This window comes from Desmodus rotundus, chromosome 10, assembly GCF_022682495.2.
Source record: "Desmodus rotundus isolate HL8 chromosome 10, HLdesRot8A.1, whole genome shotgun sequence".
Taxonomy (NCBI): domain Eukaryota; kingdom Metazoa; phylum Chordata; class Mammalia; order Chiroptera; family Phyllostomidae; genus Desmodus; species Desmodus rotundus.
In genome coordinates this window covers 35,234,151-35,254,548 of record NC_071396.1, presented here as the reverse complement: position 1 = coordinate 35,254,548, position 20,398 = coordinate 35,234,151, and the positions used below count along the sequence as shown (strand labels likewise).

The 20,398-nt window shown below is 58.7% G+C and overlaps 1 protein-coding gene across 5 annotated transcripts in view; it reads right to left on the bottom strand.

Moving 5' to 3' along the window:
• The window catches only part of SEMA4B (semaphorin 4B), a 32,084-nt gene that overhangs the window by 6,821 nt on the left and 4,865 nt on the right, over positions 1 to 20,398 (bottom strand). For 2 of the 5 annotated variants that reach the window (XM_053912826.2, XM_053912821.1), the window contains exons 2-6: positions 13,900 to 14,082; positions 2,349 to 2,512; positions 2,110 to 2,172; positions 858 to 956; positions 145 to 256 (exon numbers count right to left, since the gene is read on the bottom strand). In XM_053912826.2, the coding sequence (XP_053768801.1) occupies positions 145 to 256; positions 858 to 956; positions 2,110 to 2,172; positions 2,349 to 2,512; positions 13,900 to 14,008 (547 nt within the window). In that variant the 5' untranslated portion in view covers positions 14,009 to 14,082. Of the gene's footprint in view, positions 1 to 144; positions 257 to 857; positions 957 to 2,109; positions 2,173 to 2,348; positions 2,513 to 13,899; positions 14,083 to 14,270; positions 14,333 to 14,502; positions 14,641 to 15,902; positions 16,038 to 20,398 lie in introns of those variants that run through there. The other 3 variants (XM_053912822.2, XM_053912823.2, XM_053912824.2) reach the window with 3 other exon arrangements.

Sequence of the window (20,398 nt, the reverse complement as noted above, 5' to 3'; positions counted from 1 at the left end):
CCAACAGAGATCCCAGCCCTGACCCTCACTTGGGGAGCACAGAGGAGGGAGCAGGAAATGGGAGAGGCCAAGGGCAGTCCAAGGTCACAGCTGCACTTCACACCCACGGAGCCTCACCAGAGCCCTCCTGCCCCCAACACTCACCAACCATGAGGGCCGTGGACTTGAAATTGGGGTCAAAGGGACAACGGCCCTTGCCGTCTTCCAGAAGGACGTTCCCTGCCTGGTCCCGTCCCAGCGTGAAGTTCTCCACATTCTGTAGGGGAGCAGACAGGGAGGCTCAGGGGCGCGCCAGGGAGTGAATAGGCTTGGCGGGGAAGCAGGGCTATGCTGGGAAAAACAACTCCGAGGGGGTGGGGGAAGAGGTCAGGCAGGCTGTCCTCCCCACCTCAGCACCCGGGGCACAGTGGGGCCCCATCTGGCAGTGACCTCTGTGGTGGGCACCAGTCGTCCCAGGAGGCAGAGGGGCGATACGGCTTAGAGAGATGTGAGCCAGGAAGAAGCAGCAACAGGATTCAAAGCCACGTTTGGCTGGCTCCAGACTGGTGGCCCAACCCACAGCCTCTGCTAAGGTGAGTGTGGGGCAGAATTGCGTGTGTGTGAGGGTGTCGAGGAGGGTGTACAAGGTGGGCTGTGAGACATCTACAAGGCGTGAGTTGCAGGCCAGCCAGGATCTTAGCGCCTAGGTGATCACCGGCACCGTTCCTTCGAACAGGCTGAGCTGAAGGGTGCCAGGAGCCCACCGCTGGGCCCTCACTGGGCCCTGCCCTGCACCAGGGGTCAGTGCCGGAGATCAGCTCCCCGGGGCAGGAAGTGGGGCGGCTCCCAGGCCAGCTGGGCAGAGGAAGGGCACTCACGATGTAGGTGCACAGGGGGCTGAAGGCCCCTGTGCCGCAGGTGAACAGGTGGCTGCTGTTGAGTGGCAGGAGGATCTTGATGTAGTTTTGACAGTCACGCTGGGGAAAGAGGGAGAGGATGTCAGGCCCAAGCCAGCCACCAGGAGTCACCGCTGACACCCAAGGCCAGTGCTGGGGGGGATGCCTGAAGTCGGGGGACCCTGGAGAATCCAGAAGCAGGAGCCCACCAGGGACCACAAACGTGTCACGTGCGCTGGAGGGGGACCTTGGGGCTCCGCTAGTTCTGTGGCTGGCAGCCTTCTCCTAAGTCTGGGGTGAGGCAGAGAACGCCTCCTTTGGGCTGTCTTGTTGGAAAGCACTCTCCAGAACTGCAGTCCCAACGGACGGATGGTCTCTCCCAGCCCCCTTGGGGAAGAAGCCACAGCCCCGAGCAGGAGGAGACATGCAGCCAGACCAGACTCACACACAGCCTCTGCTGATGGCGTCGCCAAGGGAGGTTCTACTAGTCCCCCAAAACTGTTCTCCCTGGAGACCTTCCCCTTTCACTAATGGAACTCCACCCTCTGTTTTTTAAATGAAGTGTGTAACCTGACTACCTTTCACGTGGACTGATTTTTGCCTGTTGTTCTTGCTTCTTTATCACAGTGATGCCTCCAGTGCCTAAAAATACCTGCGCACAAAGCAGGTGCTGAACAAATACTATGTGCGGAATAAGAGAAGTCTGGGGCGGTCGGGACTTGAAGCTGTAACTTGATCCCGAGTCTGGTGCTTGTTTGCCTTCCCCTCAGCCACCCGCTGCTGGACTCAGGACTGGGAGGCTTCTGGGAACGGTGGGGAGTCCTCCAGAAGAGCCCCGGGCTGGCTCGGACCTGCCCCCATTGGTCAGGCCTGCCTCGTCAGGGCCAAGTGCAGAGGGACACAGCTTCTGTCCCTACCCAGTCGCTGTTCCTGCTGGAAGCTCACACTTATTCTGTGCCAGGTGCCTTACCCCTATTAGCTCATGGAATCGTCCCTCACAGTAGGTCCAGGGAGACAGGCACCACTAGCCCCATCTTTACAGATGGGGACCCTAAGGCTCAGAGAGGCCAATCGATTTGTCCAAGATTCAAAGCCAGGTCTGGCCATCCCAGCAGCCTAGGTCCTGCCCAGCACAGCTGTCTGCGTCTGCTGCGCCCGGTCCTGCCTCCGTCCTGGGTTCAGGTCCAGGACGCACCCCACCTGCAGCCCAGGATGCGCTCCGGTGCCGGCTCACCTGTGGGTCCTTGCCCTTGAAGCTGCACTGGTGTTTCCTCTGGACGTCTGCGCTCCACAGCAGCTGGGGAGGGCGAGGGGGCAGGTAAGTGTGCACGTGGAAACACGGTTCCCGCCTCTCCATTCCTTTCCCCTCTCCGTGTGCCTCAACCCCGGGCCCAGGAGGTCAGTCCTCCTGCCCCCCTTCCGCACTGCCACCCTCTCTGCCCAGCTTACTCAACCCCGGGCACCGTCTCTCACCTCCTGGTACCCCCCGCCGGGCAGGAAGCTGGCGCTGCTGTTGAGCGCAAAGAGGGCCTCTCGGGCACCCACGTACAGGGTCTTCCCGTCGCCGCTCAGCAGAAGGGCCGTGTAGTTGGAGATGTTTTCAGCTTGGAATCTGAGGAACGGCCGCTCTTCAGAGCCTGGGGAGAGGAAGACGGATGTTACTCGGGGGGCCACCCCTCCCACACAAACCCAACCTCTACAATGGACCAATCAGAGTGAAGGTAGGTCAGCAAGGCAGTGGGTGGCAAGGGGCTGGGGACAAGGGGGTCAGGCTTATGGGGGGAGCAGCATTCCGGCCTCGCAAACATGATGCAAGAAACAGAGGCACACAGGCGAATGGAAACGACGCCAGTCACAGTACCATTCACGGAAAGGAAAACACCGGGACAACCTAAACAATGTGGCCGCAGGCGACAGAACGCCATCCCTGAGTATAACACTAGCAGCTGGGGAAAAGGGTGTTTTTTCAGAAGCCCCAGAAAAACAAGCAAAGTGACATAAAAAAACGACACGGTCGAGACATGAAGCGAACTAAAATACAAAGTGGTGGTTTCGGAGCCCACGTCGGAACGTCAGAAAGCAGGGGACTTCCACACACGCCTGTGAGTGGCAGCGGGCCCCAGGAGGACGGCGTGGAAGCACGGCACAGAGCACACTCCCATCAACACAGAAACAAGGACAGTGGTCTCCAACCTGCAGCCACTTCACAGTCACTCGTGGAAGAGTTAGTTACACGCTCATTAAACAGGATGTTCGCCCTGGCTGGTGTGGTTCAGTGGATTGAGTGCCAGCCTGGGAACCAAAGGGTCGCCGGTTCGATTCCCAGGCACAGCACATGCCTGGGTTGCGGGCCAGGTCCCTGGTGGGGGGGCATGCAAGAGGCAACCACACATTGATGTTTCTCTCCCTCCTCTTCTCCCTCCCCCTAAAAGTAAATAAATAAAATTGAAAACAAACAAGATGTTCATGTTACGAACCTCAACCTCAGGAACTTGAACGTACACCACCCAGACCCGAGGAGAGGACAAAGAAGAAAACGGGAATAGACACACACACACACACACCTACCCAGCAGGGTGGGCTCCAGGTGGCAAATGGACTTGGGAAGAAATAATTCTGAAAATTCTATGCAGCTGATACGAAAAGAAAAACAGACAGAAGATAGCCACCCTGCCCAAGCTCAGGCGCCCTTAACTGGCCGGCAGATTGTGACCACACGGACGAACATGGTCTGGTGAACCAGAGGAAGCGAAGGGTCACATGCCAACAGAGAGCTGTGAAGAGGGCTTCGTGTGTGTGTGTTTTCATGGTGAGTGACTTTACATACCCCCAGCCTGGTTCCACAAGAGTGAGGAAACACAAAGGAAAGAAGGTAACAAAATATAAACACGAAGTCAGGAGCAGAGAAAAAAAAAACACATCTATGAAGGAAACACTGAAACCAAAAAGGAAGGAACAGGGTCCCATAAGCAGGGCAGAGGTCCCCACTCATTTAGTGCTGAGCCTCCCAGTGGCCAAAGAGAAAAGGGAAATGCAATCACCTCACTGTCCAGAGTCGGAACTGGGCTGCATTGGGAATTCACAGGGGGAAGTCCTCCCTAACGTCCACGGCCTGAAGTCTGCTGCTGCCACCACACAGGGCAGCTGTGGTCGGAGCAGTTGAGGCCTCTCTTTGGACTCGTAAGTCCAGAATCACATCAGACTCTAGGTCTTTTGCCTCAAATTCCCAACACCTCTGCACTTCCCGTGGATACACCGTGAGGCCCAAGGAATGTTTCCAGCACAAACCTCCCACTGCTCCCAACCAAAAACTTCCCAACATGCTGGGTCCCTGTCAGGTTGCTCGTGCTTTGTGCCGACAACAAGCTGGCCTTGCTGTGCTTGGCTCCGGGGAGGAACTGCCGCCCTGGAGAGAGGCCTGCCATGGCCACCACAGGCCCACTGGGGAAGGCGCCACACTGGATGCCTCGTGGACACCAACTCCTCGCATGCCCACACCAAGGCCGGGAGGCGGGGACTGTTCTCCCCCTTTTACAAATGAAGAAAGCAAACCTCAGAGAGGTTAAGCAACTGACACAAAGACACACAGCAAAAAGGAGGCCGCAATGGGAGGCTGGCTCAGGAGGTCTCCTTCTCGAAGCCACCGTATGCGAACTGCAGGATGTGGCAAAACCACCCGGGAGATCTCAACTCTGGATCCTGGGCCTGCCGGACCAGGAGGCTGCCGACGCGGGATGGGGCCTAAGAACGTGCAGGTGGGCAAGCTCACAGGTGATTCCGGAGTAGGAGGTCCAAAGACCACACTTTGAGAAGCACCACGTAGGTGCCCAGTAGGGCAGTGGGTGCATCATCCCCCTGGGCTTTGGTGTTCTCGTAGGCGTCAAGGGGGAAAATGCACAAACGTAACCCTCACAGCGGCCCCACGGGGACTCAGGGAGTCCAGGGCAGGTGGCTACAGGGATCCCTCCCTCCGGTTTCCTGAAAGCAAGGGCGGGTCCGAATTTGCCCATGCCCACCTGCCCACAGAGGGGCACTTGTGTCTCGGCAGGAAGCTGCCCTTAGAATCTGCCCAGAATAATACGGAAACGCCAAAGGTCAGAGATAAAAGCTAAAGTCCAGGTAGGTGGCGGCTCATCCCCACTCAGGCCTGGAAGGGAGTGGGAACCTGCCGAGGGCCAGGCAGGCCGAGCGCAGCCGGCTGCAGGGACAGCCAGGACGCCCACTGTGTGCTCTCCAAACAAGCCAGATGCTCCAGGGCCGCCCTCTGCCCCCTGCAGTCACACTGGGAGAACAGCGGCAGAAATGCCCGGAGAGTTGGGTGAAGGGCCCCTCGTACCACGCCTTCCCATCTGGGGACACTCCTTCCGCGTCCCCCGTCCCATGCCTCTCAGACTCAAAGCCATGGTGTCCCGAAGGCCGTGCCCCCCACAAGCTCTCCCCCTGCCCTTCGGACAGCACCAGGGCTGGCTTCCCTACTGGGAGTCTCAATGAGACAGATCAGGAGTACACACTCTAGAGGCAGAGCTCTGGGTTCAAATCCTGGCTCTGCCACTGGGCCCTCTGCCACCAGGACAAGCCAGGTAACATCTCGGGGCCGTACATTCCTTATCTGTAAAGTGGGCATAATAGCACCACGCCTCCTGGGCTTGTTATGAGAAGCAGTAAGATTATGTATGTAAATAACAACACACCTAATCAGCCACATCTGCCAAGTGCTTACTCAACACAACTGCACACACGCCCCCCCACCCCACCCCGGCACAGCGTCTGGCACACGATCAGCACTCGAGCAGCTCAAAAACAAAACCCCAAGCCCCGCAGGAAAATCCAGCCCAGCCAGCACGGCCACCAAGGAGCAGGGCGGGGAGGAGGAGCTGCACAACCCCCCCCCCCGCCCCCCGCCCCGGTCCTCCTGCTCAGCCACCACCCAGCTGCCCAACGGCTCTGCCCTGGACCCCATGGCTGGTCCCACCAGGGTCTCAGGCCAATCGCAGAGCAGCGGGAAGGTGTCAGTCACATGCTGTGTGTGTGTGTGTGTGTGTGTGACCTGCTCCCCCACTGGCACCAAGGTGCTCTGAGAGTGTTCTCTGCCTGAGCGACCAGTGCCTGGGGGTCACCTCCAGAGTCACAGCACAGGCGTCTAGGTGAGCCCTGCCCGAGCCTGCCTGCCCGTCTGCGTGTGTGTGAGCCCCACCGAGGGGCCTGTCCGTGCTTGTGCGCGCCCCGGGGTGCTGTTTGTGCAGAGGTGACAGGGAGGGGGGTTGGTCTCGGCGGGCATAAGAGAGGGTGCCTCCTTCGGCCACAAGCGTCCTCTACCAGCGTGTTAGTCCAGGACAGAGAAAGCCAGGCCGTCCGAGGCGGTGGCCGTTTTCCCGGGTGGGGTGTAACCCTGGTACCCACCCTGGCAGGCCCAAGCGGGTGGCTTGTCGAGGGCTCCGGCTTGGGGCTCATGGGTCATAGGAAGTGGGGTGTGTCAGAGACACCTGCAGCGCCCCAGGGTACCGGCAGGATGTGATGCAGGAAGTACTCAGCCCCCAGCCTCACCTAGGGGTTCTCACCTCCCCAGTGACTCAACTGGAAGCTTGCAGTGATCTGGAGTAAGACTGGAATAGGGCTCAGCGCCGTCCCCACCCCCTGCCAGCAGGGAGGTGACTCAGAGCCCTGCCCTACCTTTCTCTCCTCTGTGGCTCCCCACAACAACACCGCTGATGACCTGTCCCTGACATCCCGCTCTGCACAGGCCCCAGCAGGATGGGGCCGAAAAACATCAGCTTGCAGTGGAGTCAGAGCCAGGACAGGGTCCCCAGCAAGAGCGGCAGTCCACTCACTCCCCCCTTTGTGGGAATCCCCAAGTCCCAGAGAGGGCCTGGGCCCAGGACACCACCTGCTCCCCGGGAGGCCCCCTCCCTGGACCCTTGGACCCACTGGTGCCAGCAGGAACACGACTCCCAGGGAGGGTGCTGACTCAGTGACTAACGAGGGCAGCCAGCGGCCTGGACACACACCGTCACTCCTCACCGCCCAAGCCCGGGGCAGGGCAGCCCAGTGGGCCTGGAGGGGTGGGCGCACTCTGCAGTCAGCAAACCAGTGCCGGGCAGAGTCCCCGACAGGGGCGTGGGGTCGCGTGCCAAAAGCACCCTCCCCACACCCGTGGCCTGGGGTGACCAAGAAAGAGGCAGGGAACTCAGCCTCGTAACATCCGGTGTTCCAGGCAGGTCCCCGCTCTGCCCCGCTCCGCCCGGTCAGGAGCTCCTGCCAGCAGCAGTCCCCAGTGGCCCCATCACAGATGCCCTTGTGCCCACCCGGCCAGTGGAGCCCTAACCCGGGACCTGCCCTAAGGTGCCATCACCTGGCGCACTTGACCTCTGACCGCCACCCCCCAGGACCAAGATCAGCTTCTCCGGCCTCTGCTGGGTGGGTGGGGTGCAGGCTGCTCCCTAATGACCCCTCCTGTCTCCTGAGGCCCAAGGCTCCACCTTTCTCCTCACGGATGCCTCCCCTCCCTCTAAGGAAAGTGGGGCCACCAGGCCTAACCGCTCTTAACTTCCCACTGCTCCCCCCACACCTGCGTCCACAGAGACGGGGTCTGAGTCAACAGCCTCCACCGCGCAGAAAACAGCGTTCTCCTTCACTATCTATCCTAGAAATATGTGTGCCTCCCCTCCCGCTTCTCAGCCAAAACCCTTTAGAGAAGGGCCGCCCAGCACCGTCTCCTTCTCTGAGCTCCCCCACACTGGGACTCAGGCCTCAGCCAGCCCCACGCGCTCCCAGCCCACCGGGCGCCAGGCATCAACTGGCTGCCAGACCCCAGACGCCAAGGGGTGCGGCCTCGTGGAGGTCCCTGTCGGCCAGGTGTCTGCCACACCAGCCTCAAGGGGCACTGCATGTCTCCCTCAAAGTCATCTGGGCCCGAATCCCCCCAAGCACTAAGGACACGCCATGGCACTAAGAACTTTGGATGATTACCGCCTATAATCCTGGCAAGGCTGCCGTGACATGGGCGTGACCACGTGTGATTTTCAGAGGACAGGACTGAAGTGTAAGTAAGGGGACGTGCATGCTTGCCCAGCGGAGACAACTGGGCGCGCTGGGCTTGGAACCTGGCCCTGCTGCCCCCAGTAGGCCAGTGCCTGTCTGAGGCGTGCGCCCCCCGCTCCCCTAGGCGTCACATCCCAGGCCGACGCCGCTGGGTGGGCCCCACTCCCAACCGCCGCGCTACCATCAGGGGCCTCAGCTGGACCCTTCTCCCCCATCCAGGGAGTGACCCCAACAGATTTCTCGACCCGGTGGAGAGAGACAGCCTGCCGATCATTCACGGTGGGCTGGGTTTTTGTACATTCCACAGGTGACGGAAGAAAGTGTTTCTCACGGCAGATGGCTGTGGCCCGAGGCTTGGCCCCCAGCCTCTCTAGATGTGTGATCTGACAACGTGACTTGGCTTCTCTGAGCCTCCGTCCCCTCACCTGTGCGAGAGGGAATGACCCGCACAGCCCAGGGCAGCGCCTGCCTCAGAGGATGGGCGGGGGGTGGGGGGGATGGGGACAAAAACAGGCAGTGAGTATGTTCATTTGGCCCCTTCGTGGGAATTCTGGTAAAATGAGGTGTCTCTGTCTACTATCCCCACCAAAACGCCCCCGCCACAGGGCCCCACCCCTGGGACCCCCGCTGAAAGGGCTTCTCAGAGGACTCGCAAGTGCAGGGACCAGAGGGGTTCGTTTCCATGGGGAGCAGGTCGGGCCACAGGCTCGGCAGGCCGACCTCTCTGAACCTCAAGGATCTGACACGGGAAACAGGGTAATTCCAGCGACCACACAGGAGGATACTGGACAATGGACGCCTGGTGCCCCCCGCAGCCCTACCTACACCTGTTACCCGCCTTCTGCCTCCTCCCTGGCGCTGAGCGCTGGACACAAAGGCCAGGAGACCGGCAGTGTCCCCTGACGGCTGGAGGGCTGACTCCTGCCTTGTAGTGGCCGTGGTCACATGGGAGCCCTGGCTAAAGAGTGACCAGGGAGACGGCACGGGGCGAGGAGCAGAGGACAGGCTTGTGGCCTTGGGAAAGGCAGGAGGCGGCTTTATGTCTCAGGACAGCCCCCCCCCCCACCGCCCCCCATGAGCCACTGTCTGCTGCAGACACAGGGGAGCGCTGCCAGGTAGGGGGGTTCAGAATGCAAGGACAGAGGCAGGGAGGGCTGGCTGGGGGCGGCAGGAGGAACTGCTGAGGGCAGCCTGACCCAGACCGCAGGAATCTCGGGTTCTGTTTGCTCCTCTCACCCCTGCCCCCCAGCGAGGGCCACCTCAGAGCCCTCTCCACCAATCCTGAGCACCCACCGGGTGAGGGGCACCACAGGCTTTAAGAAGGGGACATAGCGCCCTGGCTGGTGTGGCTGAGTGGACTGAGCACCGGTCTGCAAACCTGAGAATCGCAGGTTCGATTCCCAGTCAGGGCACATGCCTGGGTTGCGGGCCGGGTCCCCAGTTGGGGGCGTGCAAGAGGCAACAGATTGATCTCGCACGTGTCTCTCTCCCTCTTTTTCTCCTTCCCTTCCTCTCTCTCTAAATAAACAGAATCTTAAAAAGAAGAAAGGGACACAGCAAGGAGTGACTGACAACCTGACCCAAATCCAGCCTTTTCTCCTGGCCCCATGCCACCCTCTGTCTCTCCAGTCTGGAAGATGACCCAGCAGGTGTATCCAGATGTGCCCCAAAAGTTGTGCAAGCTTAGAGATTCGTTGGGCTGACACACCTGCATCTCAACACGCAGCTGAACGTGGGTTACAAAGAGGACAGAGCACAGCCAGCCAGGCCCGGGGAGGAGGGGGGAGTGGTCCAGCTCCGGGCAGAGGAGGTTCTCCGGGCAAAAGAGGGCTTTATAAGAGCTGAACCAGGAGCACTGCGGTTGCCCTGGCCGGGTGGCTCAGCTGGTTGGAGCGTCATCCAATACACCAAAAGGTTGTGGGTTCTATTCCCAGTTAGGGCATGTGCTTAGATTGCAGGTTTAATTAATCCCTGATTAGGGCACGTATGGGAGGCAACCAATCGGTGTCTCTCTCTCCCCCTCTCCCCACTTTCTGTCTCCGTAAAATAAACAAACATATTTTGAAAGAAGGAAAAGAAAAGCAAAGAAGGCTAAGTGAAGCAGGACCGCGGGGCGACCTCCAACCATCTTCACCTTCTCCCCCAGGAGATGGGTCCGCACCATGTCCTTCCTTGGCCTGGTGGTCTTGGCACCGCGCAGAGGGGCCGCAAATAGCCAGAGCTCTGACAGCGCTGACCGAATGAATGCCGGCAGCCCCGCCAGGCCGGGCGGGCAGGGCACTTCCACCCGGGAGAAGAGGAGCCGCTACCTCTCACTGGGGATGCTGCTGCACCCAGCGAGGCGGCTCCTGCTACTGTTCCCACCTCGCCAGTGTGAAAACAGTGGCAGAGGTGGGAGCTCGCCCGGGCTGTGCAGTGAGGGGGAAGGGCAAGCTGGTCTTCCACTCCGGGCCACCAGCGCCCACACGGCTCTGTCCACGTGGCCTTGTGCCAGGCAGAGGCCAGCTCAAGGGGCAGCGCTGAAGACCAACGCTGGAGGGAGAGCAGGGACCAGCCAGGAAAAGACTTCGAAAGGGGACTGGCCCTGGACAGGGGGGGTTCAGCTGGTTGGAGCGTCTTCCCCAACACCAAGAGGCTGCAGGTTCAAGTCCCAGTCAGGGCCCGTGCCTGGGTTGCAGGTTTGGGTTTGGGGCACATACGGGAGGCAACTGACTAATGATGTTTCTCTCTCACATCAATGTTTCTCTCTCGGTCTCTCACTTCCTCTCTCTCTTCAATAAACATCCTTGGGTGAGTATTTAAAAAAAAAAAAAAAGTGTCCTGTACCAGGGACTTCACCAGGAGCTTCTCAGAGTAGCCGTGACCCTGGGCACCCGCCCCACCCCGCGGTCAGAGGACACGAGGCTGATCCGAGCCTGGACGGTGTTCTCTCAGCTCCATGGGGTTTTGTTGGCTGCAGGGTCCAGACCTGCCGACTTCTTTCTAACCTGGCTTGGAAACACTGTTTCTGTCCAGAGCTTCCCAGGCAGGCACTTCAGAGCAGAGGGAAATTAACAACTCCCCTTAATTGCCCAAATAAGGGGACCCAGTAACACTTTCATGAATGGGAGGGGCAGGTTTTTGTCTCTTTCCCCCGCCCCCCACCCACGGCCAGGCCCAAAGGCACCGGGCCTCCCAGCTCACCCCATCCGCTGTTATCTCTAACACAGCGTCTCTCCCTCCCGCTCCTGCCTCAGCGGACCCCTTGGTCCGGGAACACAAGGCTGCCCTGCTTGCAGCACAGAATTCCACACACAGCTTGGAACTGCCTCCTTCTGACCCAAGTCACTTCCCCTTAAGGCCTCCACTTGCTCAGCTGACCCTACAGCCCCCCAGTCCCACTCCCCAGCCTGACCACAAGTGGGGCACCCCCTCCGCTTGGGCCCAGGACTCTGATGGGCAGTAATGAGGGTTCCACAGGAAGGGCGCTCCACTTCCACGGTTTGGCTTCAAATCACAGACACAGCCCACCGTCTCTAGGCATCCAGGCCCTTGGGGGGCTCGGGTGAGAGTTCACTAGGGGAGGGCAGGTGGCAGGGAAGGGGGTGCGGGCTCTAGTTCCAGGCCTCACTCCGTTCTGTGAAGGAGGGGCCCGGGGGCCAGTGGCCCATGGTCGCCATGGGCGGATGGGATGGGCGGGCTGCCAGAACGATGTAACGAGCCCCCAGAGATGAGACAGGAAACAGCCTCAGGCCGAGCTGGGAAGGTGAGCCTGCTCAGTCACCCGGACGTTCCCCTCTGGGGCACCCAGCCCGCTAGGAAAGCCCGCACAGAGACAAAAGGGCGGGGGCTATCCAGGCCCGGGAGGAAGCCCTGGACGGCGGGGCAGCTCAGGAAAGCGTGGACTTGTGCCCGGCTCACCAGTTCAAGTGCCCGGGCACTGCCAAACTAGGCCAGGGCACTGATGGGACAAGAAAAACACACCCCTCTGGGCAGACCCAGCCTCAAGAAAAGAAACAGCGGAGGATCTTTTTCTCTCCAGGATCCACAGCTTGGAGAGCAGAGTGTGGACTACATTTCCACCCCTGAGCGGCACACAAACCCTGTGTCATCTCGGGGGTCCTCACAGGGGGAGCCCAAGCGTCTCGGTCCCCTGGGGGTGAGGACTGGAACGTGTGAATTTTAGAATGACGCAGAACCCCAGCCTGCAGCGCCCAGTGACACGTGGTGGGGGGCAGGTGTGTGGGCTCGGATTTGAGGAAGTGGGCCGGGTCTTGGGGCTGCGTGGGTGATAACCACAAAGTATTATTCTAGGTGCTCTCAGAAAGCAGGTCCTCTCAGTTCCTCCTCAGGGCTCCCTCATCCACTCACCCCTGGGAGCAGTCCCCGTCCAGTGCCAACGTGTGACATGCCCCGCACAGTAGCCCGGCTTTTCCCAGGGTTGGGGGGGGCATCCATGGAGACCCTACAGCATCTGTCTACACCTCAAACCTGAGGGTTTCAGGGCACCAGGGAGAGGAGTGGTCACAGCAGAAAAACAGCAAGGCAGCAGGCCTGGGTCTGGATACACCTGTTTACTCTCTCTGAATGAGCCGGAGCACCCGAGGGACCGTGGTCAAAGCTACGCAGCAGCATCACCGCACGCCAGGCAGCATCGCCCCTGCGCTGGAGCCTGCGCTCACCGGTGATGACAGCTACACTCCCTGAGTGGTTTCTATGTACCAAGCCCTGTTCTTTTCAAACATAAACTGGGCTGACTCCTCACAACCTCCAGGCAGGTGCTCACAGAGCCCCTATTTTACAGACAAGGAAACCAAGGCCCTGAGAGCACCGGCGTCTTGCTCCAGGTCACGTGGTGGTTACTAAGTGGCTGAGGCAGGACTCCAGCCAGGCCACCTCCTCAGCACTATTGAGCAGAGTTTCAGAAAGGGTTACTCCGGGCCAGGCAGTTAATGGAAGTGCTGATTCTGCTACTCTGTCCCTTGTAAACTAGAACGCTCTTTTCGGAGTGGAGATGCTAAGGGAAGGAAGTTTGGTACAGTTTCAGTCCGTAACCTCTAATACCCAAGTCCCTTTTCTAACTCACAGTGTGACAACCAGGGGGTGTTGGAGAAACAACATCCCCCCTCTCCAAGACCCGCCTGCAGGGGCCCTGTGCCTGGGCCCATTCTGCAGATGAGCAAAGTGTGGCTCAGGGAGAAGGGACTCACTTGCCCAGTAGTAGAAATGGGCTTAGAATCCAGGCCCCTCAGATTTCAAAGAGAAATTGGAGAGGCAACCAAGTGAAAGGGGGATAAGGAGAGGGGAGAGCAGAGATCTGCGCCGGGGGGGGGGGCGGGGGGGGGGGGCTACAGAAGCAGATGTGAGCTCAGGTGGAGGAGGGACCTGGCCCACGAGGATGGTCCTCCTGCCTCGCTCGAGGAACATCCTGGCTTCCAGAGCCTGGGAATCTCTGCGCACAGACTGCCCCCAGCCCTTGTTTGGTAGCTCCCAGGCCCTGGGGGGATCCCACCGTGTCCACTGGGGCGAGAGATGGGGCGCCGTCCTGCGGCGGCTCCCCAGTCCTTCTGTGACTTGCCGGAATACCAAACCCCAGTGTTTACGGGCGGCAAGCACGGCCCCCTCCACCCGCGCTGCCCTGGGGGGCGGGGGTCGGCACCGCGCCTGGCTCTGGTCAGCATCAAAGACAAGCAGATGCGGAGGGGGAGGGGAGAGGAGGGAAAGGGGGGTGGCACCACCGAAAGGTCGCCCTACAAGGGGCAACAGAGCAGGCGAGGACCCCCTCCCCTAGCATTAAAAGAATGGAAGAAAGGGGCCCGCGGCCCCGCAGCTCCGCTCTCCCTCTCTCGCCCCGCGCAGCCCTTTGAAAGGAGAAGCGGTCCCAGGGAGCGCCCCCTCCCTCGCAACTCCGAAGGGCCCTCTGCCTCCTTTGTCACAGCAACGTCCGCACCAGGCACTCTGCCCGCCCTCCCCGGCCCGCGCCCCCGCGGGGTCGCCCAGCACTCACCCAGCGGCAGGCTGATCCGGGGGACGAGCGCCTGAGTGCCCGGCGGCAGGGGCAGCGGCAGCAGCAGCAGCAGCAGAGGCGGCAGCAGCGACTGGGTCCCCGGGGCCATCGCAGCGCACGGGGCTGGGACAGCGACGGCGTCCTGCGGGCTGCGGCTCAGGTGGCTCCCTTGCACTCGCGGACCTAGGGGTTGGGGGACGGATCACGTGGCCGCCGCGAACGCGCCCCCTCGGCCCCCCGCAGCGCAGCGCGGTCCCGCCGACCCAGCTCCGAGGAGGCTCGCTGGGCGCCCGGCTCAGAGGGCGGCGCCGAAGGAGGAAGTGGGCGAGTGCTGTGCCTCTCGCAAGCTCCCTCTCCCTGCCCTGCCCTACCTTTCCCCCTTCCTCCTTCCTACTCGCCAGCTGGGGGCGATGCCCGAGAGACCACGTCGGGGGTCCTTCAGGCGCGGGGAGAGAGCGCAGCAGAGGAAAGCTGAGCCCTAGATCCCCGCCCCCACCTTCAGACCCTCCCACCGCCTCCCTGGTCCCCTTCCGGCGGCTCTGCGACCCTCTGCAAGCTGCCGCCGGAGGCTTGGGGAGAAGTGTGGGTCTCTCCACTGTGTACCTGCTGAGGGTCTGGCCTGGGTCTTGTCCCTTTATCCCTGCCTCCCCAGCTACTGCTCCTGGCACCCACTTGTCCGTGACCACATGCTCTGCCGAGCTCCAGCGGACGCTGGGCTGGTGGCTTCCGAGTCTAATTTCTGCACGGGTCAGCCCACCTTGGGTCCTGGCTGCATTCCTTGCAGGCCCACCACTTACTTAGTCCAGTATCCTGCGGGGTGTCTACGCTTATTATTCTGTGCTCGCGAAGCCAAGCCTCGGGCGGGGGGAGCGCGGCAGGATTAGCTTACGTGGAATAATAGGATTTCGTACGCAGCCGAGGAGGTGAGACCTTCCCCACAGCCTGCGCGTGGCCAGGCACGAGACAGCACCGTGCTCCCTCAAGCTGGAGGGAGCCCAGGGTCACCCACTCAGAGGAACGGCCCACCCACCCCCAGTCTCCCCCTCACACCCCGCCCCCCTAACATCCCCAAGGATGGAGCTTGGCCCTGCTTAACAGCAGGGGTTTCAAACTGCAACCTGCACCCCTTAGTAGGTCCTGAAATCAACTGACTAGCTCCCTTTTTGGCATTTGAAACAGAAACAGCGGAAAGGAAGCTGTGGGAAACACGTTCCAACTTTTCCCAAGCGGGCAGAGGACCACAGTGAAATGTAATTCTTCCTGCGGTTCGAGGCTGAAGGAGTTTCAGAACCTCGCTCGTCATTTCCATGGCAGGGAGAACGGTTGCTCCAGGAATGAGCGGCGGTCCTGGGAAAGTCCGCCTTACCCCCAGCCAAAATCAGCCTCCTCACCGCCAACACCTTGTGCTCTTGCCCCGCCCCCCAGGCCTGCCACATCCTCTCGTACACCGCAGCTGCCAGGGTGGGCGCAGCGCTGGCGTGATTCCACGTCCCCTCTCTGGCAGCCAAGCTCCCCCAAGTTCCATGACTTCTGTGTCCCTGCGCCATCCCGACACCCATCTGTGGGCAAGGGCGAGGCTGGCAGCGCCCGTTTTAAAGGGGCTTCCAAGACAAAGAAAAATAAAAACAGAGGGGCTCCCAGCACTGGGCACAGCATTGCACGTGGGATGGGGGTGGCACCAAAGCACCCCATTTCTAGCCTTGCCCAGGCCTTGGGTACCACTTTTATCAGCGCTGTCCATCCATCTTCAGCCAAGGATGCCCACGCTTCTATCTGCAGCCAGGGCCTCTGCCCTGAGCTCCAAATGGCCTCAACGTGGCCACCGGCTGTCCAGGCTGCCAGCCGTCCAGCACGTCCCAAAACGAGGTCCTGGCCTCTCCCACCTCTGCAAGCCTCTTCCCGTCCCACTCAGCCGCGAGTCCACCTTTAAGTGGCTCAGGTTATAAACCTTCCTCGTTGCTTTTTCACATCCAGCCCACTAGCGAATCCCTGGCGACCCTCACCATCAACCTCTTCCTCGTGGTTACAGCAAGGTCTCCCTGCTTCCACCTTTGCGAGGCTGAAATTGATGCTCAACTCGGCAGCCCATGGGACTCAGAGCCAGCCGGGTCAGGGACTCTGATACCAGGCTCCCTTGGCTGAAAAGCCGAAGACCTCAATAGGAGATGTCATCCTCACCCGGGCAGCCACTGCCCTTCCTGCTCCCTCTCCCAGAGGATGACTCAAAACTACTGCACTGGGACCTTTGCCCCAGCTAAGACTCCCTCGGCCTGGAGCCTTCCTCCCAGAGTCCTTTGCTTCCTCCAAATCTTTGCTCAGACATGACCTTCCTGCAGAACCCGAACCTCCCCCAACATTCCCCTCACTCTGAGAATTTTTGTCCCCCAAAGTACTCATCACTTTCTAACGCAGTATTCGATTTGCTTATTTGTTGTGGTTTTGCTTTCCTGTCTGAACTTCCCACCTGCTCCTCCATCCCCCAAATGGAGGAGGGCGGGGGTGGGGGGGTTCTGCTTATCTGCTTGTTAGTTACCCCAGGCATCTAGAACAGTGCCCAGCGCGTGGCAGGCCCTCAAGAAATACAGAGAATGGATGGATGGATGCAACCTGGGGGTCGTGGGATGCTACTGGCTCACGTCCACCGACAACCTGAGCTACCTTTTGATATCACCTTCGGTCCAATAATGTGTTCCCCCATTGCCCTGACTGGTGTGGCTCAGTGGAATGGGCAGCATTCTGCAAAGTGAAAGGTCGCCAGTTCAAATCCCAGTCAGGGAACAGGCCTGGGTTGGGGATCCAGTCCCAGTTGCCCAGGGAGAGAGGGGTGCATATGAGAGGAAACCAATCCATGTGTCTCTCTTGCATCAATGTTTCTCTCCCTCTCTTTCTCCCTCCTTTTCCCTCTCTCTAAAAATAAATAAATAAAATCTTTAAAACAAAAAGAGCTCCCCTTAAACCTGAAATTATGCAGTTCTCACTTTCACCTGAAGCACAGCACTTCCTATTGACCTCTTTGAAATCTATTGGTTCTGGTTCAGATTTCATCCCGTTAAGGTTATTCTGAACATTGATTCTATAATGCATTGTGCTTCCCCTCCCAGTTTTGAGTCATCTGTAAATTTGATAATCATTCCTAATGCCCTTAGTCAAGTCATTGATAAAGATAGTGGGTGAGCACACCTAGCGCCCGGTTCTGAATATTGCTGTGCAATAAAAGGCACCCGGACTCTGGGGAAATGAAAAGGAAAGTAAAAGGTGAGCCTGGGACGTTTTGTTGGGCCATGACCAAAGGACATAGGGCCACCTCGATGACTAAGCTTGGGACAAGTTGAGCGTCAAAAAGCGTAGTGAGCCCTGGCTGGTGTGGCTCAGTGCATTGAGCCCAGCCTGTGAACCAAAGGGTCACTGGTTCAATTCCAAGTCAGGGCACATGCCTGGGTTGCAGGCCAGGTCCCCAGTAGGGGGCGTGCAAGAGCCAACCACACATCCATGTTTCTCTCCCTCTCTTTCTCCCTCCCCTCTCTCTAAAAAGAAATAAATAAAATTTTGAGAAAAAAAAGCGTCATGAAATAATGGGTTCTAGTGCATGAAATGGAAAACAACCCATCAATCCACAGTGCCATGCAGACAAACAGGACCAAAAGGGATGGGAAGGAAGCGAAGCGTCGTGGTACAGGAAAGTGCTAGCGGATACACGCGGAAGAAATGATAGGCTTGGAAAACCTAGATTCCAGCCAGAATCATCACTGGATGCTAGACCACCGGGAGGCAGGTGGTCAGGAGACTACGTGTTAATAGGTCTCCAAGTCGGTCCCACAGGTGACTCGGTTATTACCAAAGAGACATCGTGTCTCTGAGGTGGGTGGCTCTGGCTGCGTCACCAGCAGTTGAAAGGAGCATCGCTTGTGATGGGACTTCCGGACGTCATTTCCTTTCGGAAATGTGATGCAATAACAAACACACAGCAGGGTCCGTCCTTGCAGCGTCCTTGCCAAAAGTGTTCAGCCAGGTCGAACGATGAGAACACGGCCAGATGCTTCCAGCATTGCACAGACAGCTGGCCGGCATGCTTCCAAAAGTCCCCTCTGATGACAGGCGGGCAAGCCAGGGGACTGTGTAAGGTGAAGGGACTAAAACGAACGTGTGAACCTTGCATGCGTCCCAGGGAGGAAGCGCTGCAGAGCAGCTGGGGAAGTGTTCCCCCATCCCTGCGTATCGAGGTTGTGACGGCGATGCTGTGCGTGTCTTGGGTATGGTGATGGCGTGGTGGTGGGCAGGAGAATGTCCCTGTCCTTCAAAGATGCCCGCTGAGGTTTTTCAAGGTGAAGTGTCGGGATGTCTGCAAACTTGCTTTCAAATGATTCGGCTAAAACATGTGCGCACACGTGTGTGGGTGTTAGGAGTGTGAGTGTGCCTATGGCAAAGTTTTAACAACTGCTTAATACAGAAAAGCTATGGGTCCTTTGGAGGGAATTGGGTGATACAGGGCGCAAAACAGTCCAATGCTACAAGAGACTTTCATCAAGTTTAAAGCTGACCCATATCCACCCTGGCCTGGTAGCTAAGTTGGTTAGAACAGTGTCCCTATAGGCCAAGGTTGTGGGTTTGATTCCCAGTCAGGGCACGTACAAGAACCAACCAATGAATGCATGAGTAAGTAGAAGAACACATCAGTGTTTCTCACTCTCTCATTCTCTCTCTCCCCGCCCCTACACTTCCTCTCTCTCTAAAAGCAACAAGTGAAAAACATTTTTTTTAATGACTAACACCCTTTGCAGGTAGAGCAGCTAGCGAGGCATGCTCCTCCCTGCATTATTCGGCCTCCGTTTCTCCGTGTTTTCCAGAGAATCTTATGAAAAAGTTGCAACAGATCTTGTTGAAACCAGGGCACTTCCTCTGTCCTCTGCTTTCGGCTGTCACCCAGAACAGGGCCGGATGAGGGACCCGGCTCATGCCTGCATCTCCGCAGTGGGTAGCTCGTGAGAGGGCAGCGAGGCTGCTTTGCCTTGTGTCTTGGCAACACCTGGGTTGTATGTCTGCTGGGCTTGTCCCCCAGGAGCAGAGGCAGGGGCCGAAGCAGCCTCGCGGGTGGATAATTACATCCCGCTCACAGCTGCGCAGATGCACTATGTCCTATGCCAAGTGGGTGGCCAGCCTCTCGAGGGCAGTGACAGGTCTTCCGTCTTCGGAAGCCCCACTGCCAAGCTCAGTGCTTGAGCAGGACCTCCTCGGGGCTCCTAGGGGACCCAGCTGTTGGCCTGGAGGGGAGCCCCTGCAGGTACCCCGCATGGCAGCCTTGGCCCCTGTGGGCTCTGCCGTCGTCCATTACAGTGCCAATTTGTTCTAGCCAGACTGGAAAAAACAGGAGGCTGGCGGAAAGGAAAAAAACAACAACGACAACAACAAAAAAGAAAAAAACCCTCAGTTGAGCCAACTTCCTGTAGGCTACAGCAGAGTGGTTCCCAAGCCGATGCCGCGTCTCCTGTCCCCGTGGCCACTCTCGGGTGTGGGCAAGTGTTTCTCGGCCAGAATGTCCGTGTTTATAAAGAGCCCAGGGCGGCTGGGAAAGCGAGGGTGAGAAGAGATGAAGAGAAAAGCCAGGTTCCTCTGCGCCCCAGGAGGGTGAGATGAAGTCCTTGTTCAGCCCAGCCTTTCTTCTCCATCCACATTGACGCGGCCTCGCCTTCCTCCCCATCCTCACCCTCCTCCTGCTCTCTCTCTCTCTCTCTCTCTCTCTCTCTCTCTCTCTCGTACACACGCACAAAACACAAGAATGAGAGGTCAAAGGTGCAATACACACCAAAAGGCCAAAGAGAACTAGCCTATGATAGGAAATGCCAGACCGGGGGGCACACCAGGGAACTTCAGGGACAATGAAAATCTTCTGTACCCTGATCTGGGTATTGTTTTCCCAAGTGTGTACACATGTGAAAATGTTTTGAGCTGTACACTTCAGATGTGTGCATTTTCCTGGGTCTGAATTTATACCTTATACCTGTTATCATGGGGGAAAAAAAAATACAAAGAAGCCAAAAGGTAAAAAAAAAAAAAAAAGTCACCTATAGGATCAGGTGGAAGAAAAAAAAAAGAGCCACAGAAACCCCACACGAGGAAGAGAAAATGAAAGGGAAGGGAGGTTGTAAATATGAGGCCAATGGACATCTGTACCCGCTGCCCCTGACCAGCTCAGCACAAAGGAACAGGCGGCAGCCGCAGGCCCTGGCCAAGGGCTGGCGGCAGAGTGGTCAGTCCAGGCCATAGTGAGCCTCGCCAGCAATCAATACTCACTAATCATCTATAAGGACCGCCTCTGCCCAGATGCAGGCTGACCACGGTCTTGGGGAACCAATGGCCAGGCCTGCCTGCCCTTATCCCACTGGGCAAACCTGGCTCTGCAGCCCCCACAGTTCTATTCTAGGAGTCGTTGCTTTGTCTCCTGGCCCAGGGGAGGGGCCTCCTGCCAAGCCCAGTGGAGCTTGAACCCAAAGGTCCCGCCTGC